The sequence below is a fragment of the Spermophilus citellus genome (assembly GCF_964194105.1).
Source record: "Spermophilus citellus genome assembly, chromosome: 3".
NCBI lineage: Eukaryota > Metazoa > Chordata > Mammalia > Rodentia > Sciuridae > Spermophilus > Spermophilus citellus.
In genome coordinates, this window is record NC_138184.1 from 10914562 (window position 1) to 10930563 (window position 16002).

The following is a 16002-nucleotide window of genomic DNA, read 5'->3' on the forward strand; positions in this document are numbered from 1 at the left end:
CTGAAGCTCACCCTCCAGGCCCCGCCCCCACCGAGAACCTGCGCACGCAGTCCGTGTGACTGGCCGTTAAGTGGCGGTTGAGCTGTCCAGGAGTTGCGCACGCAGCTGGAGCCGCGGGGGGTGGGGGGGGCAAGGTTACGTTTTTAGCACCTAGGTCTGCGCATGCGGGAAACTCCAGGGCGCCTCGTGCAGCCCGGGTTGTGGGGAGCAGTGTGCGTGGTGTTCATTCTGTACGGCTCATTTCGTCATTCTACGCGGAGAAACCTTTTCAATAAAGGATTCCGGCCCTTGACGTCCCTTGATTATGACCATGGCTCCCTATTATCCTCGGTGTGAAAGTTTATGCAGCCAGGTTTGGTGGCGCACACTTGTAACCTCAGCTACTTGGAGGCTCAGGCAGGAGGATGGTAAGTTCGAGGCCAGCTTGGGCAACTTTACGAGACCCTGTCTCAAAAAGGGATGGGGATGCAGCTCAGCAGTAGAGCGCCCCTGGGTTTAGATCCCAGTACTGAGTTGTACATTTACAACTGTAAATTAGTTCAACTAGAAGCTCCTTGAAAGCAATGTGGGGTTTGCCTCCACAGTGTGGCGCCGCTTATTAATAACAGCAGAAACAGCAATAATCAACAATTAGTACAGGGAGCCTGATGGGGAGAAAATATTTGCAAATATATTTGTTTATGAAAGAACTTGTATACTGCATTTACAAAGAACTTTTGCAACCCAGTAAGATGGTTTTTTTTTTTTTTTTTTTTTTTTTTTTTTTTAGTTTTCAGCAGACACAACATCTTTGTTGGTATGTGGTGCTGAGAATCGAACCCGGGCCGCACGCATGCCAGGCGAGCGCGCTACCGCTTGAGCCACATCCCCAGCCCCAGTAAGATGGTTTTAAAAATGGGAATGGGCTTGGTGGTACATGCCTGTGTCCCAGCTACTGGGGGAAGCTAAGGCTAAGAAATTGAGGGCCTGTGGGACAACATAACAAAACACATCTCAAGAAAAGGGGTGGTATATGTTGCGATGTAGCTGAATGGTAGAGCACTTGCCTCACATGTGCACAGCCCTGGACTCATCCCCAGCACCACACCCATGCACACACACAAATGAGCAAAAGGTTCCAACAGGTGTATGCAAAGGTTGTGAGATGAAAACAGTCAATGTAAAGGAACAGCCATGAGGTCTTCCAGCAGGAAAGCAGAGATCTGTAGGAGGTTTTGAGGTTTTGTTGGATAGAGTTTGAGGAGCCCAGCAAGGTGGTACATACTTATTATCCTAATTACTCAGGAGGCTGAGGCAGAAGGATTGAAAGTTTGAGGCCAGCCTCAGAAATTTATTCTTGTCTCAAAATAAAAATAAAAGAGATGGAGCTTCTCACCAGTGATATATTGCAATGTCCATGTCAGGGAGGATGTAGCATGAATCTGATGACATTGCTCACCTGTTTTGCCTCAGCATCTGTCCCTAGCCACACCCTGACTAGGACACATCTTGATGCCCACACTCTGAAGGTGAGTTTGAATCTGGACTCTTACCAGCAGTGTGATCACAAAAGTATCACTCAATCTCAGAATCTATCCTCATTCTATTACCAGGGTGATAGAGAGAGAATTTTTTAAAATATTTATTATTATTTTTTTTAGTTCTCGGCGGACACAACTTACCAGGGTGATACAAAGCAAAAATGAGGCTGTTTAAAAGCTCCAGGGAAAAACATCTGATAAAAAGTAAAGATTCGGGGCTGGGGGTGTGGCTCAAGCGGTAGCGCGCTCGCCTGGCATGCGTGCGGCCCGGGTTCGATCCTCAGCACCACGTACAAACAAAGATGTGTCAAATAAATATTTAAAAAAAATTTTAAAAAAAGTAAAGATTCAGCAAATAGCCACAAGTTGAACAAAATGCACTTCCTGCAGCCTGGGGTTTGAAGATTTGAGGATAACACAGAAAAATCTCAAAGGCTTACTGTTAAGCATGTGCAAAGCCCTGGGTTTGATCCCTAGCATCTCCCCATTCCCTGCCTAAAAAAATTCTGTTATGCTAATAAGGTGACATAGGGTGGGGTGTCTAGATTGTGCTGGTTGGCAGAAAGACCTAGTGAACCAGGACTGGAACTTTCAGCCCCATCCACTGATCTCCTTGAAGGGGCAGAATGAGAGAGGACTGGAGATTAAGCTCTATAAAAACTCTTGAAAACCATCTTCTCTTGAGAGGCTGAGGCAGGATGATCACAAGTTCAAGGCCCACAATTTAGCAAGACCCTGTCTTGAAATAAAAAGAGCTGAGGGGTAGCTTAGTGAGAGTGGTTGCCTAGTATTATGGGGCCCTGGATTTAGTCCCCAATATTGAAAACAAACAAAACTCCTAAACAGTAATGTTCAGAGAACTTCCAGTTTGGTACCTGGAGGGTACCAAAGAGTACATGAGAAGACTTGGAAGCTACATGTCATCACCCCCAGCCCCATCTCGCCCTATGCATCTCTTCCATTTGTCAGTCCCTGAGTCGTTAATGTAAGCTAAGCATGCTGAATTCTCTGAGCATCCTATCAAACTATTGAACCTGAGGAGGTCATGGAACCCGAGGTCAGAAGTACAAGTAGCTCCGGGCTTGAGACTGGCCTCTGATGGGACAGACCTACTCAATTGAGCCCTTGGCCTGTGGGGTCTGTGCTAATTATGGGGAGTTAGTTTCAGAACTGAGTTGAATACTTTAACAACCAGTTGGTTTACAGAGAATCGTGGGATTGGTTTGGGTGTTGGAAAATGTAATTGGTGGTGCTGGTGTTGAGCTGTTTTATCCGTCTGATTTTTGGCCACTGTGCTCTTACCACCTCTCCACTGATTAACTCAAGATCTTTAGAGCTTAAAATCCCACCACAAATATTTTATTCAGTGCTTTTTATTTTGCAAATGAAGTAAAAGAAGCCAAATAAATCCCCTCTTTGTGAACCTAAGTTCTGTGGAGAAGCTGCTTCACACTGGCCCTGCTGACTGGACAGTGGGACTTGCGGGTCCACATCTTAATCCCTTTAGTAGCCATTGACCCAACATTGTCCTATTAGGTAAATCTCTTGGAAAGCACCCTGAGTTGAGCAGACCTCCAGCCTCCACCAATCCCAAAGCTCTGATGCTATTAGATCCCACCTCAAACCCGAAAAGATTTCTCCCTTGCAGTAGCCCAGTTCCTGAGGCTCCTACCTGTGTATTTGGTAAATGTGTTAATTTATGACTTTCTTTTGTTCTGTGAATATTAAAGCTGCCTGCTGTAACCTCTGCTGCAGTAACATGCCTTTCAGGGTAACTTTAATCCACGTTATATTTAGCTCAACATAAAACTACTTTATTTCCTTAAAAAAAAAAAAAAATTCCAGCCAAGTGCCATGGCATATACTGTAACCCCAGCTACTTGAAAACCTGAGACAGGAGAATTACAAGTTTGAGGCCAGCCTGGGCAATTCGGCAAGACCCCATTTCAATTTTTTAAAAAAGGCTGGGTTGTAGCTCAGTAGAGCGCTTCCTAGCATGTGGTGGGCCCTGGGCTCAGTCCCCTGTACCACACACAGAGAACCAGCCTCCTTGCCTGGCAGGGAGTTTGGCCTCTGGACCTCCAGTGGCGTCCCCGGCACAGGGAGTTTCTGTTCCGTTCACCTAGAGGAGGGCTTGGTGGAGCCGGCAGGGCCTCCCAGGTCCCCCTACTCTACTCACCTCCACCACCCACATCCAGGGACCCATTATCCCATGTCCTCCCCATGGAGCGACACACGGGGCCCCTAAAGAAAGGCACCAGATGAGGGCAAGTGCCCACTTTATTAACAGCAGCTGGGCTCCTGGGCTCCCCTGGCCCACCTCATAAGATCAGCAGACCACAGAAGGCCAACAGAAGGAAGCTGCCACCCACCCCTTGGGGCCTGCTTCTGGGATGGGTGCAGAGGTGGGAGGGGGACTGGCCTCACGGAGGCCTCATAAATACAAGGGGGTCACTGATGAAGAATGTAAAAAGGCTGAGCGGCAGGGACCCAGGGAGGATGGGCGATCCTGGGGCAGCCTGTGTCACGCAGCCTGTGTCTGTGGGGTCTTTGGCTCCGTGTCCAGGCGGCACAGGGGACTGTCATATACCATCTGCAGGTTCACCTTGTGGCCCACCAGCTCGCGGATATTGTTGATGCCGTACTTGATCATCGTTGGGCTTGGGGAGGAAGGGTCACAGTTTAAAACAGGTCAGGTCATGCTCCCTGCTCAGAATTTTTCTGAAGGTTCTCAGCTTCTTCAAAGTAAAAGCCAACATCTTCTCTGTGGCCCACAAGGTCCTGCACATTGCCTCCTCTCCCTCATCTCTTCCCCCTCTCTCCAGCTACCCCTTCCTCCTTGAGTTTCTCCAAAGACACCAGTCTAGCCTCAGGGCCTTTGCATTGGCTCCACCTGCTGTGTGGAACACCTTCCCAGAGATCCCCCTGGCTCACCCCTTCTATCTCCAACCTGCTCAGGCCAAGTGCTCCACAAAGCCGTCCCCGGCAGTCTCCTTAGCCCTTCCGCTTTGTCCTTGCTAATACTTGCTGTCCTTGGACACTCTGGTTTCATGGATCTCATTTACTAAGTTTCCTTATTTATCTTGCTAGTCATCCTTGCTCCCCTGCTCAGAGGAGGCAGGGCTGTGAGCTCTCGGTTCACAGCCCAGGGCCAGGCACGCAAGGTTGCCCAGGAAAGGACACATGAAGTTGCCTGAGGCAGCCAAACAGTACTCACCGCTCCAGGGAGAGGCCCCAGGCAATGACTGACACATTCTCAGGGAGCCCCATGGGCAGCAGCATCTCAGGGCGGAAGATCCCAGAGTTCCCCACTTCCACCCACTTCTTCAGGCCTGTGGGTGTGGGATACAGAAGACAGGGCAGCGTGTGGCGGGCTGGGCCTGGCAGTGAGTTGGGCAAGTGGGCTGGGGGCTCGGCAGTGTGGGGGACCTGGCTCAGCCAGGGGTACCTTGGTGATAGCTGAACACCTCCATGCTGGGCTCAGTGTAAGGGTTGTAGGCGGGCTTAAAGCGCAGCTGGGTGAGACCTGTGGGGGTGGGAGTCAGGCTGGTGACCCCAGCACCCTCCCAGTGCCCTCAGCACCATGGGGCCAGTCGCCTGCTCACCCAACTTGGAGAAGAACTCCCGCAGGACACCCATGAGGTGTCCCAGGGTGAGGCCGTGGTCAGCAACGACGCCCTCGATCTGGTGGAACTCGGCCAGGTGCGTGGCATCCAGGGTCTCGTTCCGAAACACGCGGTCAATGGAGAAGTACTTGGCCGGCGTGAAGGGTTTCTGGGGGCAACAGCCAGGCCCACAGGGCCTGGGGTCAGAGAGCCCACAGAGCTGCGGCACCAGCCACCCACCCCCGACCCTTGCCTAGCCGCACCTTCTGGGCGAGACGGTACAGGGCCCGGGCACTGGCCGCTGTGGTGTGTGTGCGCAGCAGGTTTTTCCGAGCCTCGTCCAGCTTCCAGTTGTACTTATACCTTCAGGAGCAAAGTCACACTGTGGTCAAGCCCCCGACATCTTCCCCTCCGCAACCCCGAGGTCCTGCCCTTGCCTCACCCCTGTGAACCGTAGCCGCCCTGAGAGTGGGTCCGCTTGACTCGCTGGACGTAGTCCATTGGGAGCTGCAGGGCCTCGGCAGGATCTGGCAGGACAGAGTGCCATCTGGTTGGTCCACGAACATTCTCACAGAGCCACTGCTTCAGGTTTGCACAGTGGTGGTGGCAGCAGCCAGAGGGTGCCTGGCATGCTCGACCTGCCACAGTTCTCTCCCAGGACCCTCAGTGGCTCCTCATTTACTTGGAGAAAGTCTTCCCACAGCCCTGTCCAGTGCCTCCCTGCCCTGTCTGCTCACACTCCTGCTTGATCACCAACACCAGTCACAGGCATCCCAGTGGGCACACCAGGCACAGTCCAGCCTTGCATGGGCCATTCCCTCTCCCTGGAGCTTTCACTCCCAACACAGCCCCTCCCTCACCAGTCTTTGCTAAACAGACTTGAACCTGACGGCAACCACCCCTTCCTCCACCCGACTCCCTGTGGCATTTACCACCTGCCTCACCACACAGCTGAAGACGGAACCCAGGGCCTTGCACATGCTAAGCAAGTTTTCTACCACTGAGCCAACCTCGGCCCCCAGTTGTGCAAATGCTTAAGATTCCCTTCCAGAGACACAAATTTGGTGCTCGCTCCTGGAAAGACTGAGACCCAATGAATACTGACTCCAGCTCTTATAAGCTGTGTGGACCAGGACAAGAATGGTCCCTCTCTGTGCCTCAGTTTCAATTATAAAAGAGGGCTAACAGTACTACTTTTCTGTAGCTGGTGGAAGATCAGAACAGTGACTGGTATATAATGAGTGCTTAGTAGGTTTTGGGTGCCACAACAAAGATGACAGTGACTTCACTGCTGCAGATCAGGTAATGGGTACCCAAGGACCTTGTCTGATCTGGTGGGGGAGACATCCACCATTGTGGAAAGTCACTCAATTTTAGATGACATCAAGGACAGCGTAAAAGGGAGGGAGGGAGGGGGAGAGAAGAAATAAGGAAACTATAATGAAGACTAGGGCTGGTGGCTGGGGATGTGGCCCAGGACTACAGCACTTGCCTAGCGTGTGCAAAGCCCTGGGTTCTCCCCGCAGCAACACACACACAAACTCAGGGCTGTAGGGTGGGGCAGGGAAGGGGGATATATCAGGATGTTCTTGTTTATTAATTTTTTTGCAGTGCTGGGGATGGAACTGAGGCCCTTACACAGGCTAGGCAAGTGCTGTACCACTGAGCCATACTCACAACCCAAGAGTTGCCTTAAAAATCTCAGACAAAACAGATCTCAGTGGATGTTACAGTATGAGCAAAGGCCCTGAGGTGGGCACAGCCTGGCACTATCAGGGAAGAGCAGAGACTAGGGTCAGTGGAACAAGGAGATCACAAAAGATTGATGAACAGGCTCCCAGGGGCTTTGTTGGCCACATGGAGGGCAAATCTCATTTTATAAAATGGGACGGCGACAGGCTAAAGATCCCAACTAGGCCAGGCTCCTCCTCTGTCCTTTCAGCCAGGCACCCAGGGCTGACGCACCTCGTAGGAAGAAGGTGTCATGCTGATCACGTGCTGGATGCTGCTGGGGCTGGAAGAGAGCGTCAAAGTTCCAAAAGGAGCTCTCAATGAAGTTGTCAGTCGGCATCTCGGTGAACCTGCGGGGACATGCGGTGACTGCCCTGCCTGCCCCCATGGCTGTGCCCCCGGGCCCCCAGCCATGTGCTCACCCCATCTCCAGGAAGATCTGTCGGAACTGGGAGCGGACCTTGAGCAGCGGGTGTAGGTGACCGCTGTCAGGGAGCACGCCATGGGCAGCGAAGTTGTAGGACTTGAAGGACCGGTCCCGCCAGGAACCACTGTGGGGGATGTGGAAGGCACAGGCCTGGTGAGGGAGGCCCGCCCCTCTCCCCGGCTTCCACCTGCCCCCAGCCCTGGAGCCACTGCTACCTGGAGATCATCTCTGGGCTCAGCTCTGCCTCCTGCTTGGAGATTCTGGTGCTGAAGGCACTGCCCTTGCTCACCCAGTAAGTCTTCAGGGTCCTGCAGCCAAAGGGAGGGGAGACCACTGTCATCAACAGGTTCTCCTTGATCTTCCATCTGATGCCAGTTCTAAAACCACTGCCAAGACACTCGGCTTTGTTTTGTGTGTGTTTGAACAAGGGGCTCTACCACTGAGCTACACCCTCAGCCCTTTCTATTTTGAGACGGGGTCTCACTAATCTGCCTAGGCTATTCTTGAACTTGCAATCTTCCTGCTTCAGCCTCCCGAGTAGCTGGAATTATAGATGTGCACCACCACACCTATGTTGACACAGGATCTTGTTATGTTGCCCAGGCTGGTCTGGAACCCCTAGACTCAAAAAAAGATCTACCTCAGCCTCCCGAGTAGCTAAAATTACAGATATGTGCCATACCACCTGGACGACTGCTTCATGTTCTTCCTGATATTTATTTCCACCTGAAATACTCTTACGTGGCTACCACCTATCCCTGTGTTTGTTCACATATTCATTCAACAAATACTTATTAAGAACCAGGCACAGTGGTACACACTTAGAACCCCAGTGATTTGGGAGGCTGAGACAGGAGGATGGCAAATTCAAGGCCAGCCTCAGCAATTTAGTAAGGCCCTAAGCAACTTAGTGAGACCATGCCTCAAAATAAATAAAAAGGGCTGGGGATACAGCTAAGTGGTAAAGCGCTCAGGTTCAATCCCTGATACAAAAAAAAAAAAAAAAAAAAAAAGCCCAAATGTGTGTCAGGGTCAACTCAAGGTGCTAAGCATACAGCTGGGAAGAGTTTATTCCCCATGCAGGCTCTGCTCCACTAATGCCACCCCACAATCCTGTGAGAAGGGAACTGAGGCTGGTAAGGGCTGGATGCCTTGACTGAGTCACACTACTGGTAAGTGGCAGAGCCTGGACTTCAGCCCAGCTCCTGTGTGCTCTCTAGGCCACTGAGAGCAGAACTCCCAGCCTGCCCCAGCCCCCAGAGCTGTGGGGCATGTCCTCTGGACTTCACGCAGTGCTAAGTACTGTGAAGGAGAGGGACAGGGCAGGAGACATGGATACCAACAGTGAGGGGCTTTTGTGGAACTCCAGTGGGGAAGGGAGGATGTCAGGGTTGCCTATTTAAGGTGACACATGCTTGTAATCCGAGCAACTCAGGAGGCTGAAGCAGGAGGATTCCAAGTGTGAAGCCAGCCTGGCAATTTAGGGAAACCCCATCTCAAAAAATAAAGAGCAGGGGCTGTAGCCTGGTGGACACCACCCTGGGTTCAATTGCTAATGACACACAAGCAGGGAGGTGGTGGCACACCTTGCATGGAAGGTCAGTGGGAGACAGCACTTGGCAGGAGGGTTGCACGAGCCCAGCAGCATCCGTGGCTGGGTGTGGGCTGGACAGCTCCCTCTCAGTACCCCCAACATGCCACACAGGAAGTGGGGGCCTGGCCTGGGGGCGCCACTCACACTGCATTCAGCAGCTTCCTCTTCCTGAGCTCGCTCCTTTCCTTCTCACCCAGCTCCTCAGCCTGCCCGCCCTGGACCAACTGGAGTCGCCGCTGCACTTCGTCCTCCACCTTGTCCACCTGCCACAGCAAGGGGTGTGAAGGCCAGGGGCCCACTGTCTGTCCACCTGCCCAACCATCTGCAGGAACTCACCACTCGGAACACACGGGGCCCCTCCGCTGCACTCTTGTCCACACGGATCCACTTGTTGGACATGGCCTTGCTGAAACCCACTTTGCCACTGGGCAGGCGCTGGGGGAGTTAGGTTACAGTAAGTATGGCACAAAGGCAACCGTCACCCCCTCACCTCCCTAGGTCCTGCTCCCCAGACTCCTACCATGAGCTCGCTCTGGGCCAGGCCCTCTGCAGGGATGCTGTGAAACACCCGGGCCTCATGACTGCCTTCCCGGGCAATTTCCTCACCCTCTTCAGTAAGCTCCCAGCGCTTGGTAGAGCGAAGCTCAGCCTCAATGACCTGCACAGAAATGGGGACAGGAGAGAGGAAGGCAGGGATGGGTTCAGAGCCAGGTGGCCCTCACAGAGGAACTGGGCCTGAGATTTGAAGAACAGCTTTTAAAGCTGTTTGACACGCCAGCTGTACCACTTTCTGGCCAAAAGACCCCACAGGGAGGATTTCCCTTTGCCCAGCCTCCTTTTCTCTCATGTAACAGTGACAGTGTTACATGAGCCACACCCGTGGCTGGGTGTGGGCTGGACAGCTCCATCTCAGTACCCCCAACATGCCACACAGGAACATTGTCACTAGGTTCCCCATGCTAGCCTTAACTCCTGAGTAGCTGGGACCACAGGCACACACCTCTGGGTGTGGCTATATGTTTACTATCACTTTGTAAACTGTGACATACTTCAAGGTCATAGGTAAATAGATTTGACTCTAATTTATGTGTTTGTATTTCAGTGCCTAGAGTACCAAAGAAGGGCAATGGAGGTCCACATTACAAATAGAAACCAGAGGCTCCAAGATGAGGAAAGGTCCAAGGTCACAAAGACACAGACAAGGTCAAGTGGACAGGGTCTACAGGCTCTAGTTTGCCTTTCTTTTAATCCCAGTTCTGCTCTTCAGTGGCTGTGTGACCTTGGGCAAGTTGCTTAACCTCCCTAATTTTTTTTCCCCAGTGCTAGGGAATGGAACTCACATCTTCAGTGCTTGCTAGACAAGTACTCTACCACTGAGCTACACCTGCAGCCCTGAGTGACTTTTCTCATCCTTAAGGGACCTTGATGAGTCTCGAGGAGTAAGTGAATTCGTACACAGAAAGAATATCGGGTGGTTAACATGTTAGGTTAACTCTATTATTATTATTATTGTCATTATTATCATCTGGTTCCCATTAAACTGTCATTACTTAACTCTCTTTAACCTACAAAACTGTCAATTTCACATGGATCAAAGCACTGTCACCCACACATTGTGACTTTGAACTCTTCTCTGCACTGAGGCCCTCAGGCTTTGCAGTCTGAGCACTTACATTTCAAATCCAGGTTCACCAGACCCTTCTAGTGACACTCATCAAGTTACTTATCTATGCTGAGCATGAGTTGTCCTATCTGCAAAATGAAAATAATCCTCGGTTTACGGAAAGGATCAGATAAGTAAAGCCGAGAGTAGGATGGGCACAAAACTGCTTTGACAAATAAAATTCATTAGATCCTGGCCTAATGAATCCAGCCTCCTCGGTGGCTCACTGAGTCTCCTGGCATCCTCATCCCATGATTCCAGGGCCCTCCATTTGCCCAAGATGGAATTTGCCCATGCTCCCCCTTCTTTGGCCTGAATCTTCCTCTGTGGCCCTCTTTCCAGCTGCCTCCCCACAGCAGACATCATGCCAGCCTCTGCCTTTGCCTCTAGCCCTGCCCTGTCAGTCCTTCCCAAAGATAATGTAGACGTCACCACATCTGACTAGCTACTATTTCTGTGGCTCCCCAGTACCCCTGTGAGGTAAAGAGTTGCAATTCTGGCCATGCTGTTCTCCTCTGACACCTGCCTCGGCCTCCCGACGCCCTCCTCAATACCCTAGAGTGGATCCCTTATATGCCACGGCTTTCATTCACGGTGACAGACCCACCAGGCGGGCCGCTCTCTTAAGACCTCACAGCTGGGTTCCCTGTGCCTCCCCAATCACTCCGGTCACTTGGCACCTCCTTAGAAGATTGTAACGCTGCTGCCTCGTCTTCCTAGTCCACTGTAGTATAACGCCCCCACCTCCGACAGCATGCTGATCCTCCCCCAGGACGTTTATCGCTTGAGGCACATTCACCAGGGCCCGAGGCTCACTCGTTCCACACTCCCGGTGAGCGCACACCCGGATGGGCCCATTTTAATTACTCCTAACCAGGCTGAGGGAGTCTGGCCTGGAAGGAGAACTCTGCAGGCAAGGGGGCTACAGGGGCAGAAGCAAGGAGGCCCCGCATCGCAGGACTGAATCACCTCGCCTAGAGCCTGCAGGCTCTTCACCGCGCCCACCACCGCCTGGTGCTCCACGCCCAGCTGGGTCGCGACCTCCGCGCTGTCCAGGCCGCCATCTGCCGCCTCCAGCCGCTGCAACAGCAGCTCCGCCACAGGACCATCGGCCATGGCTGCTCCCAGAGCGCTCAGCGTGTTCAGGCCCGGCCTGGGGAACCGGAACCGGAACCGGCGCCCCGGGCGTGCGTCGCCATCTTGAGTGTGGAAAACCAGATTACAGACTCTGGATGTCGCCATCTTAAAGTGTGGCAACTGAGCCTCAAAGCGTGGAAAGAACTAGGTTCCTACCTCCATAGTGGCTCGACCAGTGGCTATTGGTCGAGCAGTGAGCTGCACCTGATGACCTCAAGGTTAGAAACAGTTTTGTTTTGAATTTCATGCAACCACACCACCAGTAGGCTATGACCTTGAGCTTTTTTTCACCCTCTATGGGCTCATAACCCCTTTACCCTTCTAGGATTCTCTCTTGCTCTTGCAGAGGGAAGAAGGTAGCAGGCTCCCAACATGGTCAAATTGCTTGTATCAGCTACTTTTGAACCTCTGAAAGGGAGGCTGGGTGTGGCCCATCCTTATTTGTAGAGAGGAGAGGAACCCACCTAGTGACAATAAAGGTGCAGGCTAAACTATAAGGAGTGTTTCAGGTGTATTATTTCGTTTCTTCCAAAAAAAAAAACTTTGTGGTGCAGATATCCACATAATCTCTCTATTTCACAGATGAGAATACAGAGGCTCAGAGGCTGATATGACTTGCCCAAGCTTCTATAGGGAATGGCTAGAAATGAGGTCAGAAATGAACCCTCCAGATCTCAGGAGATCAACGTCAAGGCAATAACGCATGGTTTTACGCTGGGCATGGTGGCACACCTTGTTAACCCTAGTACTCAGAAGGCTGAAGCAGAAGGATTGCAAGTTCAAGATCAGCCTTGACAAGTTAGCAAGACCCTGTTTCAAAATAAAAACTTAAAGGCTGGGGATGTATCTCAGGGACAGAGTGTCCCTGGGTTCAATCCCCAGTACCAGGGGAGGAAAAAAAGGAAAAAAGGAAGAGGCAGAAAAAGGAGAAGCATCGTCTACATCAGTTTCTTCCTATGGAAATAAAATATGGTGGCTGGATGTGGTGGCATAGTCCTAATTTCAGCTACTGTGGAGGCCAAAGCAAGAGAATCACAAATTCTATCATAGCCTGGGCTACCTTGTCTCAAAAGAAATTTAGGAGCTGGGGGTGAGGGGTAGCTTAGAGGTAGAGAGCTAATGTAGTGTGCATGAGGCTTTGGGTTCCATTCCTGGCAGTGAAAAAAAAAATGGGATTGCACCCAGGGGTGCTTAACCATTGAGCCACATCCTCAGCCCTTTATTTATTTATTTATTTTTATTTTGAGACAGGGATTTGCCTCAATTGCTCAGGGCCTCATTAAATTGCTGAGGCTGGCTTTGAACTTGCAATCCTCCTGTCTCAGTCTCCTAAGCTGCTTGAATTAGAGGTGTTCACTCACCACACCTGTTAGAAAAACTTTTAAAAGAGCTGGTAATGTAGCTTAGTAGCAAGGTGCTTGCTTAACATGTGCAAAGCCCTGGACTCAATCACTAGTGCTGCAAAATAATAATAGTAATAGTAATAATAATAGACATGTAATTTAAAATTTTCTAGTAGCAACCTCAAAAAAGAAACTAGTGGCATCTGGAGTTGTAGCTCAGTGGTAGAGTGCTTGCCTAGCATGTGCAAGGCACTGGGTTTGATTCTTAGCACCATATATATTAAATAAAGTTCTGTTGATAACTAAGAAAATATTAGAAAGAAATAAACTGGTGGAATTCCCTTTGAGAATTTACATGACCTGTTATGTCCAGGTTATTTTTTTAACCCTTACAATACAGGTTACTAATGAAATATTTTGCACAATTTTTTTTCATATTTTCTTCAAACTCTGATGTGTATTTTATGTAGCACATCTCATTTGGGATCAGCCACACTTCAAATGACCAATAGTCACATGTGACCAGTGACAACTATGTCATAAATACAGGTCGCTCAGGGATAGCACAAGCCTGTGATCCCAGCAATCAGGAGGCTCAGGCAGGAGGCTTGCTTGAGTTCATGAATCTGAAGCTAGCCTGGGCAACATAGCAAGATCTGTATCTAAAAAAAGTTGGAGAAAGAGAGGAATAAAGAAAAATAAATACTTTTGAGGGGAGTTTTGTTTTATTGTGGTGCAAGCATATCCTAAGTGCATGTTTTACCACTGAGCTACATTCCTAGCCCTGGAACACTGTTATTTTCTAATCTAACATCTGCCGCTTAAGTTAATCACCAAAATGCTTAATCTTTTTTTTTTTTTTAAATATTTTAGTTTTCAGCGGACACAACGTCTTTGTTTGTATGTGGTGCTGAGGATCGAACCCGGGCCGCACGCATGCCAGGCGAGCACGCTACCACTTGAGCCACATCCCCAGCCCCCAAAATGCTTAATCTTAACCAGGCATGGTGATGCACACCTATAATCCCAGCTACCCCAGAAGCTGAGGCAGGAGGATTGCAAGTTTGAGGCCAGTTTGGACAATTAGCCAGACCCTGTTTCAAAATGAAAAACAGAATGGACTGGGGATGTAGTTTAGTGGTAAAGCACCCCCTGGGTTCAATCTTTAGTGCCAAATTAACCAATTAATTTAATTAAATAATAATTAAAAGAGCTGGGAGTGTAGCTCAGTGGTAAAGTACCCCTGGGTTCACCTCATCCCCCATGTTTAATTTTTCTGAGCTTCAACGTTTTCTTTCTTGATGGAGATTCTATGAGCCCAGATTATTATTTTTAAAAATATTTTATTTTTTAGATATTGGTGGACACAATATCTTTATTTCTATGTGGTGCTGAGGATCGAACCCAGTGCCTCACGCATGCTAGGCAAGCGCTCTACCACTAAGCCACAACCCCAGCCCTTATTTTTAAATTATTGTTATTATTATTTTTTTTGTACTGGGGAGTGAACTCAGGGGCACTTGACCACTGAGCCATACCCCAGCCTTATTTTATATTTTATTTACAGACAGGGTCTCACTGAGTTGCTTAGCACCTCGCTTTGAACTCATGATCCTCCTGCCTCAGCCTCCTGAGCCACTGTAATTGCAGGTATCTGCCACCATGCTTGGTGAGCCCAGGTTACTATAAGAAATGATATATCATGCACATATGTACATAATATTTGCTAATACTAAATTGAGTATAGACCACGCACCTTTTATTTTATTTATTTATTGACATTGCTGGGAATCAAACCCAGGGCCTCTCATTTGCTAAGCTGACACTGTACCACTGAGACACATCTCCAGCCTTGAGGAACTCCTTCCTCTCTTTTGGCAGTGTTGGGGATTGAATCCAGGGCCTCACACATGTGCTAGGTAAGCACTCCACCACTGAGCTAATACCATGGCCTTTGAGGCACTGTTATAAACAGAACACATTTACTCATTTCACATCACAATTAGTCGAACCTATCATGTGTGATTACTAATACTTCCCAATTCTGATCCTATGATGAGCTCCTTTATTCAGGTCACTTTCCTCAAAGTTCTCTTCTCAGCTTCAAAGCACTTTCCCAGGTTTGGTTTATTTATTTCTACAAGAATCCTTCCTTTCTTCCATCACACACCAAGTAGTTTTTAAGTGTGCTTTGCAGGTGCTGCAGGTGGGGGGCTCAGGGAGAAAGCACCAAGCTCATGTATCCATGACACAGGACAGGAGGGAAAGTGAAAAGGTCAGTCAGTGTGGGTTTGGGCATCATCCTGCGTGGGACTAGGTTGGAAAATTCTAAATAGTGGCCATGCCTGTGTGGACCTGCAGAGCCCCAACTTCAACTCATTATTCCTCCCCTTCTGATTTCCCAGCACTAGTGAGGAAGCAACCCCTCTCCACCCTTTGCCAGGAGTCACCCTTCCCCCAGTCCACTCCAGCGTACCCAGGTCCAGAACTAATTTGCTCAACGTTTGGAAAACCCCTACCTCTCCTTCCTCCTCATAGAGTGTGTGTGTGGGAGGAAGGAACTAGTGTCAGTCACGTCTTCAGAAGACTCTAGATCCAAGGGTTCTGCTTATCTCCTTAGGGCTCTATCTCCATAACCATCTGTGTCTTTCCTTCTTCTTCCTAAACGGAACCCCCTGTCTCTGCCCATAGCCGTTTAATTGCAAAATCCTGGCCGTTTGTGGGAGACCACAAGACAGAGACCCCCTTCATTTACCCACTGAGAGGAAAGTAAAACAGCCAGCAACGAGAGAAATAGTCCTATCTCCAACTCAGGAGTCACAGTTTGCAGAGTCACTTATTTGAGTCTTCTGTGGTTCCTCTTTTCTGTCCCTGGACACCACGGAAAGCTTTGCTGCGGGATAGCAACTGAGTCGCCTCTCCTGGTCTCTGAGGAGCTTTGGTGATTTCAGAAAGGCTAAGTCTTGCCCTAGGGCACACAGC

At 49.9% G+C, this 16002-nt stretch overlaps 1 protein-coding gene across 1 annotated transcript; it reads right to left on the reverse strand.

Annotated features, from left to right (window-relative positions):
• Positions 1–3782: 3782 nt before the first annotated feature.
• On the reverse strand, positions 3783–11671 carry LOC308644994 (phenylalanine--tRNA ligase alpha subunit). Its single transcript, XM_081286876.1, has 13 exons — positions 11510–11671; positions 9398–9535; positions 9214–9312; positions 9022–9140; positions 7499–7591; positions 7279–7407; positions 7091–7206; positions 5568–5652; positions 5389–5488; positions 5126–5294; positions 4969–5046; positions 4738–4852; positions 3783–4180 (listed from the first exon to the last, which is right to left on the reverse strand). The coding sequence occupies exons 1-13, from the start codon at positions 11654–11656 to the stop codon at positions 4045–4047; spliced, it is 1524 nt and encodes a 507-aa protein (XP_081143002.1). The 5' UTR covers positions 11657–11671; the 3' UTR covers positions 3783–4044.
• Positions 11672–16002: the final 4331 nt, after the last annotated feature.